This window comes from Eumetopias jubatus, unplaced genomic scaffold (assembly GCF_037043125.1).
Source record: "Eumetopias jubatus isolate StellerSeaLion01/CBP00866 unplaced genomic scaffold, mEumJub1_p1.0 scaffold_10, whole genome shotgun sequence".
NCBI classification, from domain to species: domain Eukaryota; kingdom Metazoa; phylum Chordata; class Mammalia; order Carnivora; family Otariidae; genus Eumetopias; species Eumetopias jubatus.
Window position 1 is genome coordinate 102,568,813 of NW_028274816.1, and position 15,644 is coordinate 102,584,456.

Consider the following 15,644-nt stretch of genomic DNA (forward strand, 5'->3'; position numbering starts at 1 on the left):
AAAAAAAAAAAAAAAGCAACCCCAAAAGGCACAACCCACCTTGGAGAGCAGAGGTAACTGGGCTTGTGGGAAACAGAAGTGCAGTTGGCACCAGTCGGAGGGTGGGGTGGGGAGGAGAGAAGATTGGGGCAACTGTCCGACCTCGTGGAGGGCAGTATAAAAGGCACCCACTGTGGGGAAGAGCCACAGTCTTTGGCCCAGGCCAAACCCAGCTCCTGTCCACACCTGCTCCTCATCTTGCTCTCACCATGAGCTATCGTCTGCAGAGCTCCTCTGCCAGCTATGGAGGTGGTTTTGGGGGTGGCTCCTGCCAGCTGGGAGGAGGCCGCAGTATCTCTGCTTGTTCAACCCGCTTTGTCTCTGGGGGATCAGCTGGGGGCTATGGGGGTGGCATGAGCTGTGGCTTCGGTGGAGGGGCTGGTGGTGGTTTTGGGGGCAGCTTTGGAGGTGGCTTTGGAGGTGGCCTTGGAGGTGGCCTTGGTGGGGGTTTCGGCGGTAGCTTTGGTGACTATGGTGGTGGCGATGGCAGCCTCCTCTCCGGCAATGAGAAGTTCACCATGCAGAACCTCAACGACCGCCTGGCCTCCTACCTGGACAAGGTGCGCGCCCTGGAGGAGGCCAATACTGAGCTGGAGGTGAAGATCCGAGACTGGCACCAGAAGCAGAGCCCCAGCAGCCCCGAGCGGGACTACAGCCCCTACTTCAAGACCATTGAGGAGCTGCGGGACAAGGTGAGCCCTCAGGTGTTGGCGAGCTTTCTTCTGTGCAGAGCAGAGCTAGCTGCAAAGGCCAGGGAACCAAAGGACCAGAAGATGCAGCGTGGTGGAACCCTCACCCCACCTGCAGAGGGTGGATTTTTAACTGCTTTGGAATATGAGAGTTTAGTCTTTTATTACCAAGCAAAGCTTTCTTATGACACTACTGATAAGCTTTCTTATGCCACTGCTCCCCAAACACGTTCTTTCTCATTATCCACTTTTACTGTTCTTACTACTCATGTCAACATTTTTACTGCTTCTCAAATGGTTATGTTATTAATGACTTGATCCCTATAATTCCAATCCATAGAGCTGTTTGGAAACCATGACAGTTTTAAAAGCTGCTAAGAATGATTAAAATCAGACAAGAAAGGGATACATGTTCATACACTGGTCTGGGAATACTAGTTGATTTTGTAGGGGCCCCATTTAAACTGTTATTCTCAACTGGCTATGAGGTGTGGGAGGAAGCTCAGGCCGTGCTAAGCTGAGCTGAGACTCCTTCATCAAGGCCTGTCTGTCATGCTGGGGTCCCAGCTTATTGGAACAGAAATCCACCTGCCTGGGCTGGGTCCCAGCTATGTGGGGTGGATTTTTAACTGCTTTGGAATATGAGAGTTTAGATGAGAAATTCAAATGGATGGGAATATTTATTGGCTCTTCCTTCTGCTCAGCCAGGAGGCCAGCTCCAGTGAGGTTACTATGAGCTGTGTGGACCCAGGCTGACCCCCTTCTGACCTTAAGGAGAAGGCTGTCACGACGGTGACCTAGAGAGGTCGCTAGTCTGAGGCTGTGAAGACATGACTAACTTAAGATGTCCTGGGCAGGGTCATTCCCCTGAAATGTACATTTCGATCTTCCCCATCACGACCAGGCATAGAGAGGTAGGATGCCAGAGAGACAGAACCAGAGGAAGGACGTGCTCTGCCCCTCACTTCATCGAGGCCCGGAGAGCAGGGCCGTATCTGCTCATAGGGACAGTGCGGAGGCAGCCTGATGTCTGATGACAGCAGTCTAGCCTGTGTTTTCTCTTCCTCCCCCCCAAGCTCGTGGACCCTCCAGTGGTTACCCTTTGTGTTTTGCAGATCCTGGCGGCCACCATTGACAACAACCGGGTCATTCTGGAGATTGACAACGCCCGGCTGGCTGCGGACGACTTCAGGCTCAAGTGAGTTCATTGTCCTCACTGGCCTTTCCAAACTGTCTTTTATTTGAGACCAGTGCTCATCTGAACAGTGAAATCAGAGCATCGCAGGAGTGAAGGTCTTGGAGAAGTAGCAGGGTCCAGTGCAGAAGTAGGGGAGGATCTAATATTTCTGTGTTGCTTCTCCAATTAAAAAAACAAAAACAAAACCTTTAGGTATGAGAACGAGCTGACCCTGCGCCAGAGCGTGGAGGCCGACATCAATGGCCTGCGCCGGGTGCTGGACGAGCTGACCCTGTCCAAGACCGACCTGGAGATGCAGATCGAGAGCCTGAACGAGGAGCTGGCCTACCTGAAGAAGAACCACGAGGAGGTGAGGGCCGGAAGGGGCCTGCCAGGGCTGAATCCCCTCCAGCGAGAAAGGGGAGCAACCAGACCCAGCCCTCTGCTGTGGGACCTGGAAGCGCTTCCCAGAACATGCTGGTAGCACTCAGAGCCAAGGCGGGGGTGGGGGGCGGTAGGGGTAGGGGTAGGGGGGGTGGGGGGGAGGATGAAGAGCATCACACATCTTCCTCTTCCATCCCTATAGGAGATGAAGGAGTTCAGCAGCCAGGTGGTAGGTCAGGTCAACGTGGAGATGGACGCCACCCCCGGCATTGACCTGACCCGTGTGCTGGCCGAGATGAGGGAGCAGTACGAGGCCATGGCGGAGAAGAACCGGCGGGATGCCGAGGAATGGTTCCACAGCAAGGTGCCCGGCCTTCTTACCCTGTGGAGCCGGGGGCTGCCAGGGCCTTCCACTGGGCTCCTCCATAACCTTCTTCCTCCTCTAATTTCAGAGTGCAGAGCTGAACAAGGAGGTGTCCTCTAGCACCGCCATGATCCAGACCAGCAAGACGGAGATCACGGAGCTGAGGCATACGCTCCAGGGCCTGGAGATCGAGCTGCAGTCCCAGCTCAGCATGGTACACCCACTGCCCTCTGCCCGGCGGCCCCACCACCTCTACGCCTCTGCCTGGCCTGGCTCCCCTCATCACTTCTTTGTTGCCCCACCAGAAAGCTGGGCTGGAGAGCACCGTGGCGGATACGGAGTGCCGCTACGCACTGCAGCTGCAGCAGATCCAGGGTCTCATCAGTGGCCTGGAGGCCCAGCTGAGTGAGCTCCGTAGTGACATGGAGTGCCAGAACCAGGAGTACAAGACGCTGCTGGACATCAAGACGCGGCTGGAGCAGGAGATCGCCACCTACCGCAGCCTGCTGGAGGGCCAGGACGCCAGGTAAGGCCTCTCGAGTCTCTTGGGAAAGTGACCACAGGACCCTTGGACAGCCGAGCAGGTGGGGCCTTAAGGATCAGGTCCTCATGGCCCACACGGAAGGGGACCATCTGAGCTTAAACAGACTGGATGCAGATCCAGCACCAGAGCTCCCTATTTTCTAGAATCAGATTGTGGGGGCATTTCCTCAAGCAGGCTGCAGAGTCTGTCCCTTTAAGCTTTCTGGTTTGGGCCTCTGGATTAGACGGGCAGGAATAGGGGCCATGGACAGAACATCTCATGTTGGAAAAACTATTACCTTGGGTTCAGGTCAGCTGAACAAAGCTATAAACGTGGTGATTTAACTCCCTTCAGACCATTTGCAGGGACCAGGCCACCCTTGTGGGCTCAGGGGGAGTAGAGGTGGTGGGGGAGAGGTACCAAATGGACCAGAGGGAGGACAAAACTTCTGGCAAATGTCCTGGATTTGGGACCGGTATTGTCTCCTCCTGAGGCCTCACAGACAGCAGACAGACCTGGCAGGCACCAGCTGCTGCCCCTTGGGCTGGGGGCAGAGTTGGTAAAAAAGCCCAACTTGGGGGCTCTGAATGATGATCTGAGTCGCTCCCTCCGCGGACAGGTGAGCAACTGTCCTCGGGGGCCTTCTGCTCACGTGACCTCTCTTCTCTCTTCCAGGATGGCTGGCTTACCCTCCTCGGGAGGTAAGGAAACAACCTGAGGAGAGGGGCGAGTCCGGCTCCTGTTCAGCACCCTGGGGGGCTGGGAGAGAGGCCGTGCTGGACTCCCCAGTGTAGGGAGGGAGGGAGGGGGCTCTGGTGGACGTGGTCATTTGCTTGTCTGTTTTCTTTGCAAAATAGCTGGCTCTGTCCCACTGAGCCACTGGGATACTTTGGAGAGGGAGCCGCCTTTGGGGACAATAACCTGAGTCCTTATCAATTAATCTCCAACCTGCGCTGTGGGGGCATGGGGCGTGGGGCCCTCCCCGGGGACCCTGACCTGCTGAGGTCGGTCTTCTCCAGCTTGAGTGTGTCTTGCCCTGCCCATTTCTCAGGAAGCCCCGGCGTCTCGGTCACCACCACCACCTCCTCTTTGGGTCGCAGCACTTCAGACACCCGTAGGCTTTAAATCCATTCAGCATCCTCTTCCTCTGTCTTCAGCGTCCAGAGGAGAGAGCTGATGGGTCCCTGCAGGAGAGGGAGAGACCTCATGATGCTCCCCTGCCCCACGCTTTCCCGAGGGCGGGCACTCCGTGCTTCTCTCCTTGTGCACTTCCTCTTCTCCCTTACCTGGTTACTCTGCCTTCTCAGCTTCTCTACTAACAAGAAAAGATAATTCAATAAAGTTTCCTGCCTTTTTGCAAATGTATTTTTGATTCTGGCCTGGTTTCTGAGGGCAGCACCTGCCAAGACCCTGATTTGGGACGGTGGGGGAATGGGTGCCATTGGGTCAAGTGGCTCCCCCTGACAAGGTCTGGCCCAGGGAGCTCCCAGCTGGGAAGGACACAAGGCACCTGGGTCAACCATCAGGGCACAGACATGGGGGAAACGGGTGGTTCATGGGTGGGGGTGCTCAGCAAACATGGACAAATGGAGCAAACTGGAGACATGGGGGGACACATGAGCCAGTTCAACACCCTGTAGGATGTATGGCAGCAACAGGGTTCTAGTAGCGTCAGGTGATGGAAAGAGGTACAGAGGACTCTGGGGCAGGCTTTGAGGGGCCAGTGCAGGGCTGATTTAAGGAGGAGACCCAGGACAATTACCCCAGGCCCAACCTGCTGCCTCCCTTTCTGCAGAGCCCCCACCTTTTTTAAAAAGATTTTTTATTTACTTATTTGACAGAGAGAGACACAGCGAGAGAGGGAACACAAGCAGGGGGAACGGGAGAGGGAGAAGCAGGCTTCCCGCTGAGCGAGGAGCCTGACGTGGGGCCCAATCCCGGGACCCTGGGATCATGACCTGAGCCGAAGGCAGACGCTTAATGACTGAGCCACCCGGGCGCCCCAGAGACCCCCTTTTTAAAAGATTATTTATTTATCTGCGAGAGAGAGCACATACATGAGTAGAGGGAAGGGCAGAGGGAGAAGCAGGCTCCCCACTTGAGCAGGGAGCCTCATGCAGGGCTCAATCCCGGGACCCTGAGATCATGACCTGAGCTGAAGGCAGATGCGTAACCGACTGAGCCACCCAGGCACGCCCAGAGCCTTTCCTTTTAAGATGATGGACATCCAGACCTTCAGTTGCCCCTAGCCCCTGGCCTACCCTAAGATCCTGCCATTCCAACCCGCTCAATTTGAGCTGAGCTTCCTCCCCAATTCCCCTCTGCACTCCTGTGCCCCCTGCCTCTCTCTGTGTCCCAGCTCAGACTTACAACCTCCTCTTGCTTGGCTCACTCCTTACATGGAGTCTGGTCCTCTGGATTCTGGCACAGGCACACTTCTCTTTCTCCTTTTCACTCCCCCCTTGGCCCATCTGGGACATGTCCTTGGTCGCAATTGCCAGTACTTTCTGATGACACTCCAGGGAGGCCCCTCTCCTCCACACCAGACTCTCATGCCCAGTTGCACTGGCCATTGCCTCCTCAAATCTACTTGTCGGAAGGAGCGCCCCTCATTCTCCCAGATCTGTGCCTTCCTGGTCCCCCATTCCAGAGGACCTGGAAACCCAAGCCAGGAGCCCAGGAGTCACCTTGGCCTCCTCACTCCCTACTCCCCTTCCAAGTCCATCCCGTGGATGCTGTTCGCTATAATGTCCTTACAGCCTCCCTGGCCTTCCTGCCTCCAGTTTGAGCTTCCCCTGCATCCTTGCTCCACACTCCAATGGGGACGATTGCTGGGAATGGAAAGTCTTCCTCCTGGCCTAGCGATGCTTTCAAAGCTACCCCCGGCCACTGAGGAAAACACCGACTCCTCCCTGGCAGAGAGCACCCTGGGACTCTTCCTGCCTCTCTCCAGCCCTGAATTCTATAATCAGCTCCTCTCCCCCCCTGCAGTCTTGCCACTGCAAACTGCTCTCCGTGACCCAGCCATGTGGCCGGGAGCCTCCGGCCTTTGTTCAGTGAGTGACCTCAGTCTGACCTTCCTCCTCTCTCTCTGAACCCCCATCTTTGTGTTATTGGAGACTACCAGGTTTTTATTCAACATTCAGACTGAGATGAACACCCCCCTTCTGTGGCCCCCGGGTACTGTGGGTGTGTTCAGGTGTGTGCAGGTCCAAGCCGCACAGCATTGACCATGTGCTTGGAGGGCGGGGCTGTCTGTCTGTCTCCCGGCCAGCCTGCCCCTGGGCTCAGCCCCGAGTACCAGAGGCAGAGATGGCTGAATGAACGGGGCAGTGCCTGGCCCATGCTATGTAGTTTCTGTCACGGGGTTTAGGCCAGAGCATAGGTGGGCTCTGCCGCCCCTGCCAGCTTCTCCCTTTTCTGCCTCCTCCTCATTTTCCCCCTCTCCGCCCCCAGGCCCCTGCACAGTTTATTCCCCTCATTCCCTGTCCTCCTTCTCCTCCTCCATTGCAAGCTTGCTGTGGGCTCAGCTGGCTGGCTTAGCCCCACAGGGTCACTCAGACATGGCCCACCTGGCTGACTAAGCCAGATGGTTCCAGATTGCACCCCACGGCAGAACAGGCGGGGCTGGGTTCTAGCTCCCGAGCTCAGAACTGTGCTCGAGCTGAGGCATCAAAGGGAAACAGGACCTGGGCTCTTCTCCCGAAAGCTTTGTAACCTGTCTGTGGTTCGATTTCGTCAGCAGCTGTTTGTTGAGTGCCCGCTGTGCGACAGGCACTGTGCGGGGTCTGTCTTCAAGGAGCTCACGGACTGACAGACAGACGGGGCAGAGGGAAGAGACACCCCAACAATAAGTGATTGCAACCTTCAAAGCTCAGCTCATGCCTCACCCTGTCTGGGTCTCCCCCCACCACTCCCAGCATTCCCAATCTGTCCCCAAAGCCTCCAGCGTCTCCATCTGTCCCCATGTGTTGATGACCATCGCAGCAATTATTGGAGAGCAGGGCGTGAGGGCCACACGCTCTGGAGCAACATCTTTGTGCCCGGCTCTGCCACATGCTCTATTCCTAACCTTGGCCAAGAGACTTAGCTCATGGGCTCACTTTCCTCACCTGCCCAGCCCTGCCTCCCTGGGAGGCTTAGTAAAGCAGTCCTCGGCACAGAGCCAGCGCTCAGTAAGAGAGCTTTCCGACTCTCCTCCTGAACCGTGAGTCCTTGCAGGGCAGTTCCTTGTAGCCCTCATCCTCACACCCAGAATGTTCTAGGAGCTCAATAAACCTGCTGGATGGAGGACGAGAGAGTGGATAAAGGTGAGCCATGGCGATGGAAGAAGTAAGGAGGCACACTGCACTGAGATCACCCGGAGAAAGGGTGTCCCCCAGGCTGAGGGAGGGACCCGGGCCAGAGGATCTCCTCAGAGCTGAGCCCTGTGGCTGGTCCAAGGCTTCCAGGGTCCATATCCCAGGCTTACTGGGCCAGGAGCAGCCCCTCTCCCAGAGACCCAGGCCAAGGCTCTTTAGGGGGCAGCCCCCTCCTTTTCTGAGCTTGTGTTGAAGAGCCTAGTGGGGTTTGAGGTTAGTGGTCCATGTGGAGCAGTGAAATGAGCTGGACCCTGGGCCCAGTGAGGGCTCTGGTCTGGGACCCTTTCACCCAGACCCCAGGAAGGACACTGAGAAAGCTGGGCTCCACCCGAGGGCTTCTGTGGCCCTATTGGGTGTCCCAGGGAAGCCCAGGAGGGGCTGTACAAACCAACCCAGGAGCCTTCCCGAACTGGGAGGAGGCGGTCCCCTTAGCAGTGTCATCTGAGGGGTGGGACTTTCCACCCGGGACTCAATTTTCTCCCCTGTCATCTGCAGGGGGTGGCCACTGGAGGGGGGATAGCTTTATCGGGGCTGCTGGGTCCATATTTCCCTCCCTGGTTCGCTAGGTGCCCCCACCCACCCCGGGCTCACACCCCTGCTTCCCAGTACTGCGGCTATGAGCGTCTGGCTAGGCTCTCTGTCATGATTGCCACTGAGCACATGTGAAGACAAGAGATGCCACACAGAGGGGGTAAAAATAAAGGGGAGAGGAACAATATGTCTAGCACTTGACTCTTTACAGAACTCCTTTTCATTCTTTATTTCATCTTTCTAACAAGCCCATGAGTTGGCACCATTGTGCCCATTTTACACATCTGAAGACTGAGGACCAGACTGGTGAAGTGGCCTATCGTGAGAGCGGGGATCCGTGTGCCAGTGTGCTTTCCAAGACTGTGGTTGGCCTTCTTTCAAAGTCAAGCAGTCAGCCCTGGGAATCTAGGGAAAGAAATGAGGCTCTCTTCTAAGTCCCGATGCTCAGGGGACAAAGGCGTCAACCTTGGAATGTTCCTGTGGCGTCCCAGTGCCTCAGAGCTGCTCAGGCTCCGGAGGCAAGCACCGCCACACGGTAGGTGCTGCACAAGGGTGGCTAATTGCTGTGTTGCCTCTGTGGTTCCAGGCTCCCTGGGCCACCTTGCTCCTCACCGGCAGCAAAAGGCGCCTCCCTCTCCCTCAGGCTCCACCCCCTGGATGCGGCAATGAACTTTTTCCCCTCCCTGATGGGGTTGCATGTCCTGCCTGGGCCCTCCAGGGGGCAGGCTCACCCCAGGAAGCAGATCAGCTCGTCTTCCGCCACCTGCTGGGACCCACGGAGGAGGAACAGAGTCCCAGACCTGATCCTATCTGGGCTTGGTCTTGACACATGGCCCTGGCCAGTCCCCAGCCTCGTGTTGGGCAGGTGGGCACTCTGGTGAACAGGGCATAGCTCAGGCTAGAACTATAGCCCCGAGACCCCTTGGAGGCCTCTGTCTCTCCGCTTTGGGTGGCAACCTTTGAGGGTCCACAAAAGACGCAGAGTGTGAGACGAAGTGTGCCTGGGGCTTTCTGGGAAGGGGGATCTCATGGTCCCTCCCAAGGGAAGCTTGAGGGAAGAGAAGGAAGGGGTGTCACAGGAAGGCTGTGGTCAAGGACGTGTGAATATGCACAGTTCCATCTTCCCCATGTCACCACTGGGGCCCTTCTTGTTTCTCTGCCTGGGTCAGCACATCTCAGGGCTGCCTGGGGACCTGGCTCCTATTGGATGGTGTTCCTGGGGCTGTTAGTGGCTGGAGTGGAGCAGGGTATGTGGGTGGCATCCCTTTGAGCAGTTCCTCTGGGAGGTTCTGCAAGAGCTGAGCACGCATCAGACTCCATCCTCCCACAGAGGTTGGGAGGGATCAGGTTGGTGGGTGGGTGCTGAGACCCGTACAGGCACCTGCTGGGGGTGCGAATAGGGGGCAGTTGGCAAAGAGCTGGTATTCACTCTTCAGGCCCATTTTTATGAACAGCCATAATGACTCTGTGGCTTCTTTCATCCAAGGATCTCAGACTAGTTTGAAAGTGGAATCCACAGTATAAAGCATAGTTAATTACATCCTGGAGCCCACTGTCTGGTTTGCAGACATGTTGTCGTGAGGAGGAGATACTGAGACCAAGTGCACACCAGGCCCTGTAAATTCGGACAATGGAATCCAATTGAAGAGGGTGTTTGGGAAATTTGCTTTGTAGTTCACTTAAGTGGTACCTGAACCAAGGGGACACGGGAGACTGAGGTACCGCTTCTTTCTCTCAGTGGGCTTGGCTGCGCGTCTCCCACAAACCACAGGTTCCCTAGGCACATCGGGGAGGGCAGTGACAGCTCTGGAATTTTCCATAAAAGCTGGGTGGGGGGCAGTTAGGGGCTGAGTGGATCTGAGCAGGAGGCCCTGGACTCTTCCAGATGGGAGCTGTCAGCGGACGCAGCTGTGCAGGAAAAGCTGGCTCCAGGTGAGGCAAGTGGGCCTGGGATGCAAGAGGCAGAGCCTGGTGAGAGAGAACTGGAGAGGTATGGCTGAAGATGGGGGTCAGGGTGGCTCTCTGGGCCTCCTCCAAGGCCACAGCCATTTGGAGCAGAATCCTGACGCCCCGGGCAATTGCCAACATTATACCCCAGGGGGAGAGAAAGTACCTTTGTATCTTGGTGGGGGAAATGAGAGTTCTGGAAGCATTCTAGGGCTGGTGAAGTGGGAATTTCAAGGCCTAATCTGGGTGAGGTCAGGGCCATGCAAAGAGCAGCAGGCTGGGAAGCCACATCCCCAGGAGCCCTGGTGAGCCCTTGAGTCTCTGGAGGAGCCACCGCTCATCAGCTCTCCCCAGGCCTCTGAGCATGGGCTCTGGGCCCTTTAGAGGGGCAGTCAGGGAGTGGGGAAAGACCCCCTTCGCCACTTAGGGTGTGTCCAGACTATCCTGAGCCTGGTGAGGGCAGGCAGCAGCAGAGGGTAGGTGGAGGTTTGGGACTCAGTCCGGGGGGAGTGGAAATGAGCAGGGAGGGACTTGCCAAATCTTGCCTAAGAAGATCTGAGTCACCTTGCTCAAGGCAGCTGCTCTGAGGGTGGAATGTCCCTGAGGTGGCCAGGACGAGAGAGAGCACAACCCAGCAGGGTACATCTGAGTCCTGCTCGCTGTTGCCTGTGAGGGCAAAAATGGCAGCCCTGCCCAGTTAATTTGGAATTGCAGATAGAAGATGAAAAATTTTTAGTACAAGTATGTCCCAATATTTTTATGCACTTTTATTTGCTAAATCTGGCAAAGATATCCTTAGGAGGTCTGGGTACAGCTCTGAGTCTCCTATCATCAAGACTAAAGAAGCGAGACCTTTCTCTGATTCTTTGGACAAATCAAATTGGTGGCTCAAAATGTCTTAATTGAAGTTTTTTTTTTTTCCCCCTCCCATAATGCTGCCTTCAACTTTGTGTACCTGTTACTGCATGTCTGCACTAGAACCCAACAGCTGGAGGCAGATTCGGCACGAGCTTTTGATGTGGTTATTAGACACAGAGTATATAGTAACCACACTTTTCGGGGAGGGGCCAGGAATTCCACGCACTTCGTTGCTTGAATAAATGGAAAAAGTAGTTGTGTGGGGGGAAGATATGAAGATCAGTGTGGGTCTCCCCATTTCTGGGTGGGTGGGTGCTGTTGTAGGGTCTAAAGAGTTGAAGACTTGGGATCAGTATTTTTTTAAAATTATTTTTACTAAAATTTTTTCTTTAACAGTCTTTATTTATTTAAGTCATCTCTAAACCCAACGTGGGGCTCGAACTTACGACCCCCAGGTCAAGAGTCACGTGCTCTTCTGACTGAGCCAGCCAGGTGCTCCTGGGATCAGTATTTCTTAGACGTCTCTTATAGTGGGAAATTCTGTAGGACCTGTGTGTATGGGCATCAAAGATCAAATAGGTACCAGGAGAACGCCAGGGAGCTCATGCTTAAGCCAGTAGGCCAGTCAGAGAGAGATTGAGCACGAGACATTGTGCTTCTGGAATGATCTTATTCCTTTGGGCGCCCATTTGTAGGTGACCTGGCTGCCCCATGGTCCATTGTCTTCTTCCCCTGATGCCTTTGGAGCACTGTGTGGTGGTGGTGATGGGCACCTTTTAACCACAGCCCCGAGAAGCAGGAAAAGAGGAACTCTGCTATCGTCCTTGGGCACACTGTGATGGGCTGTGCCTGGTCCCTTCCATGCTGAAGGGACTGATCTGCTGGGAAGGAGATTCAGGCTTGATTTTTTGGGTCGTTGTCCATGGAGAACCTTGGCTTTCAGACGGAAGCTCATTTGGGAACGGAAACTTCTTCTTACCAAAAAAGGCCCCACAAACCCAGTGGTTGATTTTGAACTTGGTGGCCTTCCAAGGTAGGCTTGGGAAAAGCCAGGGTGTTTTATGCTCCTGCAGCAGCATCTCCACTTATCCTCTTGCCCCTGAAGCTGGGGCCACGGTGGGCAGAGAGCCTCTTGTCAGCTCTGTGGCTCTAAAACCAGCACTTTGTGCCAGCAGGAAGTGGAGGTGGCTTTGGAAGCTGCTAGAATAAGGGTCAGAGGCCTCATCTGGGGGGGTCCCTGCTGCTCTGGACATGGTCCCAGCCACTGTCTTTCCTTGCACAACTGGGGTAGGCCAGTGTCCCATGAAGCCAGGGCGAGTGGTTTGTGCCCTTGGTTATAGCATTTGACTGGGGCTCACACTAGATGGGTTCTAAGAACAGTTTTGATCTCAAATCCATGACACCCATTCCTATTTATCAAGCATGTGTCCATTTACGTCTTCTGATCCCGTGAATGTGGTGCCTCTTGGGGAAATCTGAAGCTCAGAGTGACTGAGTAGCTTGAACTGAGGTCTGGCTGAATTCAGGCCCAGGACCCCCACTGTCCAGCCTGACATGATCCGAGCCCCTTCTTTTGCAAAGCCATGTCCTGGCTCAGTTGGCCAGAGATGTCATTTCAGCTTGGACATGCTGGGATGCCCGCTCAACATCCTGGTGATGCTGTACCTCCGAATGGGGCTTCTGGGGAGCAGCCCTGGGAGGTGACCTAATGTGGCTTCTGCCTATGAGGGAAGGTCAGAAGGAAGCCCATGCCATAGCTCTTGTGGTGCGTAGGCGTGGAGGCAAAGGGTGACCTGGGGTCCAAGGGAGTTTGCAGAAACAGAACAACAACGAGAAAAGAAACTATGTCATGAGCTTGACCGTCTGTAACTCTTCTTTACTCCTTTATTCTGTAGGTCAGTGGCAAAGAAGGGATGGTGGCTGTGGGGGATGATGAATGAGTCACAGACACGTCCAGGCGACTCCTGGCCCCCTGCATAGGAAATGCCTATAATGTCTGAGATGGAAGGACCTCAAACTGGCCTTGTCTAGGCCCTTCCTGTTCAGACTGGGGCTCTGGAGTCCGGAGTGGACAGGGCTCACTCAGGGAGTTTGGGGCTGAGTTAGCCTGGAGTCCAGGCCCTCTATCCTTAGCCCAGTGTATTTTAGATTAACCTTAGAAAGAATGGTCTCAGAATAGGGGCTCTATTTTGAAATAAAACCTGATGAGTGGGCACTTCTGGTTTCCTTAACACTGAACAGGTGGATTTTCTCCAGGGTGGGGCCACCAGGGGGAGTGGGGTGGGCAGATCCCTGGGCCTGTGCTGGGAGAGGAGCAGCTCTGTGAGTCCCCCCCCCCCCGGCTTCTCTTTCCTGATACAGGTAGAGCATCTGTTCATCCTGTGGGCCTCACTTCATCCTGCGATGGTCCCGGCTCCTGGGTGGAAGAAAGTAGAGGAATTCCTCCCATGAGGCCCCCTCCACGCTTCCCTCTGAGAGGTGGCCTTGCAGTCTACACCATGGAGAAAAGGCAGGGGACCAAGAGGGACCAAAAGCCCTTCTCTGGCCCTCTTGTCACCTGCTCCAGGAGAGGTGTGTGCCTCTCCTCATAGCTTGGAAGACCCCTGTCTGGACTCTGGCCCATGGTGGTCCTCCTGATGCACAGGCTGAGAGTGATGGGACCTCCAGAGCAGCAGTTACCCTGAAAGAAACCTAGCCTCATCTTCAGATGTGGATGGCACAGCAGAAGGGCTTAAGAAGCCCAGAAAATGAGAACACTAACTTCTGATGCCCGGCAGCCTGACACCCCAGAGAAGAGCCACACCAGGCTCAGTGACGGCAGCCCTAAGAATGAGCGTGCTGTGTCATCAATGAAGTAAATCGAAGCCTGGGCACCTTAAGGACTTGCCCAAGGGGGCCCCGGAGGGACAGCCAGACTCGGCACTAGTTTTCCTAGAAAGTAAAGGGGGGTGTCTGTAGGAGGTCTGCTCAGAGCCCCGGCCCCTGTCCTGATGGGCCAGTGGTTCTTAAGCGAGGGTGGTTTTGCTTCCCAGGGGACATTTGGCAAGGTCTGGAGACAGTTTGGGGTTCACACCTGGGGGAGGAGGTTGCTACTGGCATCTGGTGGTGGAATCCAGAGATGTTGCCAACATCTTACAATGCACACAAGGCCCCCACCACGAAGAATTCTGTAGTCTACGATGTCAACAGTGCGGAGGCTCTGCCGGGAGAGCAGGGACGATGGGCCTGCTGTAAGAGCCTGAGGTCCCCGCTCTCACTCCCAGGAGGGGCTGCTCTCAGGCACCCGTCGAGGTGTCCACTGCGCTGGGCGAGGCGTGTGCACCACCGCCAACCCTCTTGAGTAATTCCAGAGAGAAGCTTATAAAGCATTTTAAGAGGTTGACTAAATTACAACTTCAGAAGCACATAAATGCTTCCATAAACGCCAGCCTTGCAAACCAAGTCTGTGTGGGAGAAGAGCGAGCAGGTTGCCCGAGCCTTGGGAAATCCCACTTTGTGAGGCAGAAGAAGGAATTTACCTGTGGTGGTGAATTCTCAGGTGCTCCTCCCAGCTTGCTTAACTACCTGGCAGTGCTTCGTTTGTTCTTATTCCTTCCCTGTCCAAACAGTCTGCATGAGCCATCTCTGGTCATCTGCATTGACCCATCTCTCAGGGACTGGGGGGGTCAGTGTAGCCTGCCTCAGGATCCTGATTCTACTCTCCTAGGTTCAGAGACCTGCAGGTCACAAAGGAAACCACCCTCCAAAGCAGCCCCTTTGGGGGCTCACATTCATGATCCTCTGCCGGCCACAACCATAAACCATCATCAAAGACTGTCCCGTGTAAGCAATATTTCTATAGTGCACAATGGCTTTCAAAAACACTTGACTTCTATTCTGTTTGATTCTTCTCATATCTGTGTGAGGCAGGCAGGGTAGGCTGATGACCTCCGCTGTCCTGATGAGGACACTGAGGCATGCCAGAGAGTGACATATGCTCACATCACAGGGCAGATGAGCCACAGAACCACCATTTGGACCTAGGTCTCTGGTCCCTAAATTCTGGGTGCCTGCACTTGCCCTTGGTTGAATGAGAGAAGCGGTGGGACAAGAGTGTGGGATTTGGGGTCTTAGAGCCCTGGTCTCAGTTCCAGGCTCTGTCACTTAACTGCCTGTTCACCTTGAGCAAGCTCGTTTTTAGCCATTCGGCGTCTCTGTTTCCACATCGGTGGAATGGAGACAGATTGGCCACCTCCCAGGATTGTTGTGAGGTGTAAAGGACGTAACCAGGACCCTGGCACACAGTAGCCCCATGAATCGTAGCCCCCTTTGCTCCCTTTTAACCATCCCAGGGGCCCAGGTGTCCCTGAGCACCTGTGAGCACTGGGGAAGTGGATGGGGTGACAAGTGGATGAGGGTGACAAGTGGGCAGACCGGGATGCTCAGGGGAAGGCACAGCAGAGAGAGCAGGAACCAAATGTCATTTGTGAGGCCACTCCCGATTTATGGGATCTGGTGCAAAGACTTTGAAGAGGAAATAAAATTCATATTCTGCCAGGAAATGACAATAGACAAGAGTCCTGACTTGGCAAACAAAATTAAAAAAAAAATTTTTTTTTTAATAAGGTAAGAAATTCTGGATGGGTAGCAAAAATCACATTCTAATGAGATTAGCTTTCCCGAGAGTAACATGCCAACACCCCATGGAGAGTGTATATAAATACTCCAGAGAGGCCTTGAGAGCCTAGAACCTGATCTCCTTGCTAAGCCGCAATCTTCCTCTGCTAGGATC

General features: G+C 54.8%; 1 protein-coding gene across 1 annotated transcript; it reads left to right on the forward strand.

The window, feature by feature from the left end:
- The first annotated feature begins 248 nt into the window (after positions 1–248).
- Positions 249–6,760, forward strand: LOC114201389 (keratin, type I cytoskeletal 13). Its single transcript, XM_028094057.2, has 9 exons — positions 249–731; positions 1,844–1,926; positions 2,119–2,275; positions 2,492–2,653; positions 2,742–2,867; positions 2,959–3,179; positions 3,852–3,877; positions 4,228–4,290; positions 6,633–6,760. The coding sequence occupies exons 1-9, from the start codon at positions 249–251 to the stop codon at positions 6,758–6,760; spliced, it is 1,449 nt and encodes a 482-aa protein (XP_027949858.2).
- Positions 6,761–15,644: the final 8,884 nt, after the last annotated feature.